The sequence below is a fragment of the Candida dubliniensis genome, chromosome 1, assembly GCF_000026945.1.
Source record: "Candida dubliniensis CD36 chromosome 1, complete sequence".
Taxonomy (NCBI): Eukaryota; Fungi; Ascomycota; class Pichiomycetes; order Serinales; family Debaryomycetaceae; genus Candida; species Candida dubliniensis.
In genome coordinates this window covers 294447-305181 of record NC_012860.1, presented here as the reverse complement: position 1 = coordinate 305181, position 10735 = coordinate 294447, and the positions used below count along the sequence as shown (strand labels likewise).

The 10735-nt window shown below is 36.5% G+C and overlaps 5 protein-coding genes across 5 annotated transcripts; 2 read left to right on the top strand and 3 right to left on the bottom strand. All coding sequences in view use genetic code 12, as the record gives it.

The window, feature by feature from the left end:
• Positions 1-278: 278 nt before the first annotated feature.
• Positions 279-1028, top strand: CD36_01360 (40S ribosomal protein S2; the record flags this gene model as incomplete). Its single annotated transcript, XM_002416768.1, has 1 exon — positions 279-1028. One exon carries the CDS (start codon positions 279-281, stop codon positions 1026-1028), a length of 750 nt encoding a protein of 249 aa, XP_002416813.1.
• Positions 1029-1363: 335 nt separating this feature from the next.
• Positions 1364-2659, bottom strand: CD36_01350 (nuclear polyadenylated RNA-binding protein, putative; the record flags this gene model as incomplete). Its single annotated transcript, XM_002416767.1, has 1 exon — positions 1364-2659. One exon carries the CDS (start codon positions 2657-2659, stop codon positions 1364-1366), a length of 1296 nt encoding a protein of 431 aa, XP_002416812.1.
• Positions 2660-3050: 391 nt separating this feature from the next.
• Positions 3051-6029, bottom strand: CD36_01340 (conserved hypothetical protein; the record flags this gene model as incomplete). Its single annotated transcript, XM_002416766.1, has 1 exon — positions 3051-6029. One exon carries the CDS (start codon positions 6027-6029, stop codon positions 3051-3053), a length of 2979 nt encoding a protein of 992 aa, XP_002416811.1.
• Positions 6030-6542: 513 nt separating this feature from the next.
• Positions 6543-8243, bottom strand: CD36_01330 (mitochondrial chaperonin, required for ubiquinone (coenzyme Q) biosynthesis and for respiratory growth, putative; the record flags this gene model as incomplete). The annotated part of the gene is made up of 1 exon (XM_002416765.1): positions 6543-8243. The coding sequence occupies one exon, from the start codon at positions 8241-8243 to the stop codon at positions 6543-6545; it is 1701 nt and encodes a 566-aa protein (XP_002416810.1).
• Positions 8244-9852: 1609 nt separating this feature from the next.
• CD36_01320 (lipid-transfer protein, putative) lies at positions 9853-10251 on the top strand (the record flags this gene model as incomplete). Its single annotated transcript, XM_002416764.1, has 1 exon — positions 9853-10251. The coding sequence occupies one exon, from the start codon at positions 9853-9855 to the stop codon at positions 10249-10251; it is 399 nt and encodes a 132-aa protein (XP_002416809.1).
• Positions 10252-10735: the final 484 nt, after the last annotated feature.

The window sequence follows — 10735 nt, the reverse complement described above, 5'->3', positions numbered from 1 at the left end:
AAAAAATTGCATGAGAAACAAGTATTCACGTGCACACTACTTGATTAGGGCTATTGCCCTAATGTTTTATTTCCTACATACGCGAGTTACGAAGTGGCAGAGGAAGAGGAAAAAAAAAAAAATTTCAAATTATCATTAAAACACCAAACTTTCAGTTTTCCTTTCCCTTTTGACTCTTTTAAAAAAATCAAGTAATCTGTCGATCGAAACCAACACCCCGGCTTTCCACGTAACATTCCGACAAATATACAACAACTTATTTAATTAATTAATAAACAATGTCAGCTGAAGCCCCAAAAAGACAATTTGGTGATAGAAGAAGAGGTGGTAGAAGAGGCGGTAGAAGAGATGGTGAAGAAAAAGGATGGACTCCAGTCACCAAGTTAGGTAGATTAGTCAAAGCTGGTAAAATCACCAGTGTTGAACAAATCTATTTGCACTCTTTGCCAGTCAAGGAATACCAAATCATTGATTTGTTATTACCAGACTTGAAAGATGATGTCATGAAGATCAGATCTGTTCAAAAACAAACCAGAGCTGGTCAAAGAACCAGAATGAAGGCTGTTGTTGTCATTGGTGACTCTAACGGTCATGTTGGTTTGGGTATCAAGACCGCTAAAGAAGTTGCTTCTGCCATTAAAGCCGCCATTGTTATTGCCAAATTATCCATCATCCCAATCAGAAGAGGTTATTGGGGTTCTAACTTGGGTCAACCACACTCTTTGCCATGTAAGGTCACTGGTAAATGTGGTTCCGTTGCTGTTAGATTGATTCCAGCTCCAAGAGGTAAAGGTATTGTTGCTTCTCCAGTTGTCAAGAGATTAATGCAATTGGCTGGTGTTGAAGATGTCTATACTTCTTCTTCTGGTTCTACCAGAACCACCGAAAACACCTTGAAAGCTGCTTTCGCTGCTATCGGTAACACTTACAGTTTCTTGACTCCAAACTTGTGGGCTGAAACTCCATTAGCTGCTTCTCCATTGGAAGTTTACGCTGAAGAAGCTGCTGCCGGTAAAAAGAGATACTAAATGTTTTATAGCATATAGTGTAAATTCAATAAATGTATTGAACTGTATAATAGAAAATAAAACAATTTAATCTTTTTTCAGAAGAACAATCAATTTGACTAGCTACACGGTTATCAAAATATAAAAGCTATAAATATATATATGTATATTCAGTTACTGGTGTAAAACTGCAAAAAATGATCAAAAGAAAACAAATAAACAGAAGAAACAGAACTATAAATATAATATGTTACAATGAATATACACCTTTTCTACTATCACATTTTCATTCCCATTATTCAGATTTCCTGGATTGTTCGCTCGTCTTATTTCTTTCAGATGCGCTGATCCATTTCTTATTGAGCAACTTGTTCCATAATCTGATCTTCAGAAACAGCAAATGATCGGTTTGAAGTATTGTTATTACTCTCAGCAGCATCCTTGGTCCAGGTGTGAGAAGTAATAGTTCTCCCTTCGGGATGTTGATACATGCACACTTTATTTGTACATTTTATACCAAAACGACATGGCTCTTTCAATGGATGGGCAAATGTACAATCAACTCTTCTACATTCAGCACCAGAACGACATGGTACAGTCGAAGTCGCGTGCCTTCTTGGGCATTTGACATTAGTACATTGTGATCCAAATTTACATTGTTCCAAGGCCAAGTCAACAGCAGATAATAAATTTTCTGAATTTGCGGTTGGTGGAGGTGGATGTGATTTAGTGCAATCTCTATCTTGACAATTTTTACCTTGTGAACACCATTCCAAAGTTTCAATCTTGCCGGATTCAGGGTTGGCTGGTGTTGGGTGAGCAAATGGACAGTTCTCTTTAGCACATTTCAAACCATATTTACAGGAGCCTTGTTTAACCATAAGCTGATTCTTTCTCTTCTCTTCAAATTCTTTTTTAGTTGTTTCCAATTTAGCGATTAGCTCTTGATCTTGATCTGGATGTAAGTAATTACATGTTCCTGATGGATTGGGACAATTTGGATAATTGAAGCAATTCTTAGTTGGATGAGCTTTTTGACAATTCTGATTCTTACAATATGGAAAATCTGGACACCTACCTTTTGGTGGGAGTGGTACAAACTTAATAGCCCCATTATTAGTTCCAGAGATTATTTGTTCCAACTTTTTAGGGTCTAGGAAGTTCTTATTACTGTGTCCATTTCTGAAATCGGTTCTGGTTTTTGTTATACCACCGCGTCCACCACGTCCACTCACCCTGGGGGTAGTTCCAAATCGCTGATTTCGAAGGGCGATCCTCTCTTCTTCGGTTAATTGCTTCTTAGGACCAGTAGGAACTTGGGGAGCCACCACAGAAGCTTGTGATTGCTGTGGATGTTGCGGGGGTTGAGGAGTTTCCTCCACAGCACTAGCCAGAGGTTGATTATATTTTTCTTCTAATTTTTTGATTTCCAGATGAACATCCCCAATAAATCCAACATCAATAGATATATCAGCAATATCTTTGACCTCTGCGACTATTTCTTGTTCGCTCTTTTTTGCCACAATCAAGTAGATGATATAGTCAGCAATGTCTACCGCATCATCAGCCGCTTTATTGAAACGTCTTTGTATTTCTTGAATCAAGTTTTGTTGTAACTCTTTACCTATTTGGTTATCAGGAGCAAATTGCATGGTATAATTTTCTTGATTATAAATAGATTAAATACGATATGAAGAATAGGCAACCGAAATGATCTAAAGGTTGTTTAACTTTTATTTTTTTTTTCTTTCGGTTTCGTTTTTCTAGCTTTTTTTTCAACATTTTTTTTTCTAAGTCTTTACTTGTCTTGCCCTCATCAATTTAGTGCGTGTACGAAGTGAGAAAAAGAAAACGAATAATATAACAAACGATAAAACCTTAATCTGTCAATAGATTAACAAGCACTATAACTTATTCGTCGACGCTTTAGTTGGGACCAATCAAACATCGACATTGACTGCATTCATACCAATGTATTAATACATACGTAAATACCATAACTTCATACTACACCTGTTAGCAAAAAGCCATTTCCACGTTTCCTCAAACCAACTGAAAGATATCCTCTGAAATCTCTCCCAATAACTCTTTTAGTTGAACCATAATTCTATCTAATTGTTCTGCAATTGTAGTAGCCACTAATATATACGAATACAATAAAATAAAGTCAGCATTTTTCAAAACCAACTCCTCTTCCTGTTGTTGTCTGATGCTACTTAATTTGTACAACATTCGATCTTTAGCATGTTCAATTGATGCAGGCTTACTGGGTATCGGGAATCCTAGTTTCATGGCACTAGCAAGCATATAAAACACTAAAAATATTCTTTGCTCGACCTCTTCTCGTTCAATTTCAATGTATTTGAAAACAAACTCTTCACTGGGACTCAATTTGGGATCAACCTTGATCAACAAATCCAAATTCTGGAAAGCATCAATGATGGCAGACGTATCCTTGATCAATTTCGAATATATATGAGATGGAAAGGCACCCTTTAATCTAAATTCAACCGGAGCTTGCTTCAACAACGTTTCACATTCAGCAAGTAGTTTATTTGTACCTTCCTCAGCCTTAAACCCAACAAGTTGTTTCGTGTCAGGATCAAATTCCAAAGGATCACTATTCCATATCACACCCAATCTTAGCCACAATGCAGACAACCCATTTTTCAACCTGACTCTTGCACTATTTGGTAGAAACCACGTCGCCATAGTTAATGCCCACATAATACCAACAGACACAGCAATAAATCGATGGAACGCAATTTCTCCAATAATTGGGTCATCTCCACCTTCATTGTCGTCTTCAGAATCCTTTTGAATCATACTGTAAGAATACAAGGCCGTCAAGTTATAAGTCAATAAGATAAATCTTCCAAACGCATTATTTTTCTTCCAATACATGATGATATAGAACGACGGAATCGAGATCAAAACCCCTGTCAAACATAACGCATAGACGTTGGCATCGGTTATTTTCCAAACAACAAATGATGTGAATGCACCTAGAAATGTACCTATAATTCTCCATTTCACAGTCATTGTTGTTCCACCTAGAGATTTATTCATCATTATGCAGTAAATCGTCAACGCCCACTCTCCTCTCCAAACATTGAAAATGCCTTTGGTGGCAGGAATAAAAGCAAACACCGAAATACAAGCAGCCCCTAAACCAACCCGAATACCAAATTGCACATCAGTTCGTTTAAAGACTTTCAAAAATTTCCAAATACTATAGCCCAATTGCAGAGCAAAAGAACCACGCTCAGGGGTTTTAAATGACCCCAACCCATACTGTTCACGTAAATCATCTACTGCTGCATGTAAACTGTTATCTATGGATCTCTTGGGTTCACTCGTTCTTTCCCAAAATCTTAACCATCTCCAGGTTCTAGAACTGGAAGCAATATCATCGTAGCGATCGCAAAGTTTAATAAATTGTAATAGCTCAGACCCAAACTGAGACAACAAAGACGAAAAATTTCCACAACATGCTGTGACCTCCTCTTGATCAGCTTTAAAGTCAAAATCCAGATTTTGCTTAAAGATCTTTTGACCATACAACTTATCAAACGACTGTTCTTGCTTTTCTTCAAACAATCTAATTGCACTGTCTAATGAGTATTGCAATGTAGTGGTAGAAGCAAACCTACTTGGATTTTCCTCACTAAAATTTTCAAAGGGAACTTCTCTCAACACTCCTTTAATCGTGAACACAAAGGATTTAATAGAAGGTGCAAGGTGTTGTACAAACAAGTCAAATAGTTGCAAAGAATTGTGTGCTTCATCTTGCAATGGCTGGGGCATTGAATGTGTCATATTTAGCACCGATGGCGAGAGGTGAATATCATCAGTTACAAAGCTCCGTAAACTGGGTGTATCACTAATAATATTTTCTTCGTGCAACAATGTCCACTGCATTCGGGTGGCGGCGCTCAAAGCTTGCAAGTGTCGTGCTAATGAAACAGTTGACTTTACCAATTTTTCAAAAAACATCCATTCCTCTTCTTTCCCAATAACAAACAACTCGTATTTTGCTTCTTCAAGATACTGGGATAAAGATTTGATATTAGTCTTTAGTTTTTCAATCATCTCAACATCCACTGGTGTAAATTGTTCACCTGCAACAAATCTTCTGACTAATATTGATATGACTTGTGAGAATATATCATAGGAGTCGTTTAATGTTTTCTGCAATTTCTTAACAGCACTCACGGGCCAAATGAAATAACAACACGCAACGGAAATTATACAACCGCTCACTACAACTTGAAACGTAGATTCAATTCTTGGTAGCGGTATATTATCTGAATTTATACTACCTTCTTTGACAATGCAGGCAACAATAGATATACATGCTAACGAGCAGGCTGTGTTAAAGGTTAGCTTATTTACCTTTTGTTTCATAAATGATATAACACCCAATGAGATCGAGCTGATAATTAGATCAATGAAATGGCTAAATTCATCTTTCCCTCCACGATAGAAATAAGCTGATATCGCTCGACATCCAAGAGACACTGTAAAACTGTACACTATGGAAATCACCACAAACATTAAAGTTTGTGTCATGGAACCTTTTGTCCTCGAAGGATGGAAGTATACAGCAACTGTTGCCACAACGTGCTTAGAGTCGGTAGATCCAAGAAACTCGTCAAAGGGAGTATAATAGACCCCTAATGATGCCAAGAAATAAGCCATGGAACATTTGAAAACATTTCTAAATACTTCGTTATGATAAACACGCAACATTGGAACAACTAATCTTTGATATAAAATCCCATTTGACAGAAATAAAGACTCTGTTTCTGATGATGTATCTTGTGAATTTGAAAATGAGACGGAACGATGGACTCGTTCTCCTGTATTAGCTAGAATGACAGAGCTTTGTCTATCAATCACCAATCTTGGCAACGAACCATCAGACCTGATTCCGGTACTACTAGTAAGTAATTGACTTTCATCTGTGCTATCCATAGAATCACAGGTATCGTTATAGTAATTTGATTCATCACTAGTCATAAAAACGTTTGTGTTAATATTGAAATTGAAGTGTTGCCAAGTTAATTAGGGGTGATCCCTAGGAACTTAATAATATTTTTTTTTTTTTCTCTCTTCTTTTAAAGTTGATCTTTAGCAGTTTTCACGACGATAAAACCGTTGATGTGGTGTGGGCGAGCGAGTGGCTTGTAAAATAATACGCAATCAAAGATTATCGTTGGGACGACAACAAAATCTGCGCCTCGAACAAGATAATTACAACAATACCGCGGTAAACAAATAGACACTACAATACTCAATTCATCATTAATAAATAAATATATTCTTCTATACAACCCATAAAACTATTAATTATTTTGACTTTGGACATAAATATATCTATATGTTGCTTTTTGACATTCATGTTAAGTTAATAGTACATCATTTTATTACAATTTATTATAAGCATTATTAGTATTAGCATCGGTGTCATAAATTTTTTTTTTGTGTAATAGCCCAATTCGTTATTTTTGCCCACAAGTTGTGCGAGACTGTTCAATCTTCATAACCGATGATTTCTCTAAATAAATCCTCACACGGAACAGTTGCATTTAATCGAGCACATAACAAAAACACCCCACTTAACTTTCTATGCAAAGAATAAGTCTCTTCTGGTGGTGGAGTCAATCTTTCGTTTAACATTAATCCAACATTACCTCTGACTCTGTCTGAAATAGTTTGTTTCTTGAAATTGAATGGCTCACCGTTGTTATCAACTGGCGAAAATGCTTCACCAAGACACATAACCGAGTCAACATGTGCCTTAACCATTTGTTGGGATTCAAGACCGGTCAAATAACCCAAATCCTTGGAAATTTCTTCAACTCTCTTACGATCTTTTTTGACTGCTGCTCTCAAGACTTTAACATAGTTGTCGATAAAATGATCACCAAAGTCGCGAGCAGCACCAAAATCTAATAATTCAATTTTATGGGTTTTCTCATTATATAAGAAATTAGCCCAGTTGGGGTCTGTTTGCATAAACTTGAATTCTTTGATCTCCAATAAGCACAATCTCATAATGTTAGTGGCGATCCAATCTTTAGTACTTTGATCCCAATCTCCTTTAACAATTTCAACTCCTCTCATTCTTTCCATAGTTAAAACATGTTCACCACAAAGTTGGTGGAAAACTCTGGGAACGGCAAACACATCGTCATCTTTTAAGAATTCTCTCATTCTAACCAAGTTTCGTGCTTCTCTGATATAATCACATTCCCATTTCAATTCAACTCTGGCATTAGCAATGGTTTTATCCAAAAACAAACCTGGTGGTAACAATGAAGATGCAGTTAATAGCATCAAGATATTGTTCAAGTCAGAATCAATCGAGTCCACAACACCAGGGTATTGAACTTTGACAACAACCGGGGTCAAATCTTCTGCAACTGCAGTATGCACTTGACCAATGGATGCAGCTGCAATTGGCACATCGTCAAAAGAAGCGAATAAACGTTCACGCCAATTCAATCCCAATTCTTTAGACATGACTCTTTCCAATTGACCTGGTGGCATGTAATGAGCTGAATTCTGGACCCGTAACAAAATTTGTTGAATTTCTTTTGGCAAAATGGATGCATCCTGGAACGAAAGCATTTGGCCAAGTTTCAATGCAGCGCCTCTCATTTTAGAAAACTTTCTGGCCATTCTTTCGATATTTTGTGGAGATAACACCAATGACTTCATGGTGATCGGTTCTGAGTTTCCTGATGCATAGTGCTTAAGTCCCTGGGTGGCAGCATTTAATCCGATACCGGCAGCCAAGGAACCATAATGGAAAATACGAGCCAATCTGCTGCTTGGAACTTCACTCTGGGACATTTCAAAAGTTTTCTTTAACTTTGGTTTTATTTCTGGAACAGTGGTAGAACTCGTGCTTTCAGTTTCCAATTCAACTTCGTCACCAGGTGAGTAGGACTTTGTCGAGTAACTACGTTTTTGAGATTGGCTTTGGAATGGGTTTTCCTTTTGATTTATACTAATGGGGACTTGGTTTCTTATAGTAGTGGAAATATTTTGCATCTCTTCGTACATGGGTTGAGAATTATCACATGAGTCTCGTATGGTTTTAGAGACAAAACTATTCTTGTACCATTGGTAGGCTTCATGTTGTGCAATTCTAGTAGATCCCTCGAGGATTTTACCAAATGAGCTGGCTATCACGGCTAGTTCGTAAATATTTTTGCTTATCGACATTTGGTTTCTTATGAGCAAGAAGAAATAAAAGGAAATAATAATAAACAAAAACACAGAGAAAGAAGAAAGCAAAAAGGCAAGCACGAAAATAAGATTGACAGGATTTGTTAGTTTTCTTATATTATTGATTTGAAGAACGTGTGAAAATTTTCTAAATTATGTGCGGGATTGCAAACACACACACACATTATACCAATGGGAACGAACAGAAAAAAAAAAAGTACTGTGTGAGAAGAGACAAGGAAAAAAGAAATGTACTGAAACGTCTCACCGAAGCCTGCAAATAGAAGGATTAACGGAACTGTTCAAGAAAAAAAAAAAAAAAGCAACCCTAATAAAGATAAGGCTATAAACGTTTTGCTTGCTTGCTTGCAAATCACTGAGAACTATTCGTTGAATAAAGACGTAGAAGAAACAAAACCTTCTTTCCTGAGGACTTGTGCATACTCATACGAGAAGACAAATATATCATATGCTGGTTTGTATTAATAAGGGATCCTCATAATTGGTAGATCTATATGGCTTTGTTTTTTGAAATTATAGTCTCGGACAAATTGTATGTCTAAGGCGGGGTGGAAATTGTCGTGGAAACACCAGAATTGTTTTGTGCAGGATAAATTAACCAGAACACAAGTATCACACACAGACTCACAAAACTTATTTAGCAACTCAAATAGAAGTGTGTGTAGATGAACCCCTGATAATAAGTTCGTCGAAAACACAAAAACAAAGAGATACTGGTCTGTTTCATTTATATTTGTTGGAGCTCCGAGCAGAAAGGTAGTTGGAAACATACAACTTGTTTTCTATTAGGTTTTAAAATCAAGATTGCCGTTTAAACTGTGTGTGAGTTTCTGGAAGAACACAATCAAGACTAGAATTTTACAACTGTGAGGTGAAAGCAGCAATGAAAAGTAACAAATTGAAATAGCTTAGTTGCTTGTTGCAAGCATAATTAAATATTGAAATCTGTCCAATGGAATGACAGGTTGTTTTAGAATTATAGGACTTAATCTGATCCTACTTAGAAATTGACCACAAAAATGAATGTCGCGGAGTTTGTAGAATTGGACTTCTTCTGTGTTTCTGGTGTTGGGATATTCACTGTGACGGATATATATGTATTTTGAGTTCCCAGCGTGCCTCTTTTTTTTTTTTTTTTTTTGGTTCCAAATATCGAGCTTCTTTGGAATGCTTCAAGGTACATCAAGACACTGAAGCGGGCTTTAAAATCCCAGGCTTTAGACTTTTAAAGATAATGTGGGATAAGTAATGTGAAGTGGAGCAATTACTCCACCTTTTGCAGATCTTTCTTTAAAAAAAAACGAGGAGGAGAAACAGGACAACCAAAGCTTAATCAATATTATAGAACAAATCAAAATATTCATGTGAAAATTTAACAGCCTTTTAAGTATACAACTCCGTTTAATATGCTTCAATTGAGTTTACCCCACCTTTCAATATGCCAATCTACAATAGGAAATCGTATTATGGAGAGGAAATATAAATAGGATGGCAAAGTTTGTTCATAAACAGCACGAATGCCTCCATACCAGAGTCTACTTTTTATCTCGCACCCAAAAAAATTCTATACTAATATTGAAACATAATGTCACAAACCGTTGCTGCTCCAGGATTTCAAGCCTCAGCATATTTTGAGTACTTGCAAGAATGTTTGAAAGAACAGATGATTCGAGAAATTGCAGTCGGTACTGTTAAAGCTATTCTTGTTGTAACCATCAAAAACAAAGACAACAAACAACAGACATGGGTATTGGACTTTAAAAACAAAGGTAGTGTTGTTAAAGCAGAGTCCGAAACAACACCACCAAAGGGTGATGTTCAACTTATTTTAAAAGATGCCGATTTCATGAAATTGGCAGATGGTAAAGCCAATGGTCAGAAATTGTTTATGTCTGGAAGGTTGAAAGTTAAAGGTAATTTGTTGAAGGCAGTGTCTATTGAATCTCTTTTCAAAGACTTTGGACCTGTTCCAGCTAAGCTATAAATGATGTGCTTTAAATAATGTAGTATAGTTTGGTACAGTAACTGAATAATGGAAAATATTTTATACAATTCTTGTAGACATTACTTTCTAGGAGTATCAGGCTTATCATGTTGAGATCCTTGTGTGGGGTTGAGCTTGTTTTCTTTCTTTTTTTTTTTTTTTTTTTTTTGCTCCACCGTGAATTTACCAGATGCGAGCGTGGCTAAGCAACAAAAAAAAGGTCTGGTTGTTGGCGAATCTGTAACAAATTGCCATGATTTGGTGCTGGCAAGCTCCTCCAAAGTACTTACATAACAACGTTCAAGTATCTTTTAGCGTCACGTACATTTCAACGTCTTTAAGATCAACAAACCTGTTTGGAGTAGTAAAAACAATTTGGAGCGGTATTTTTATTTTGCTAAACCAACACGAAAAACATATCACACAGTAGAAATATTCTTTGTAGATCTGAAGGATCTTCAATGATCTATTCCAAACTTCAACT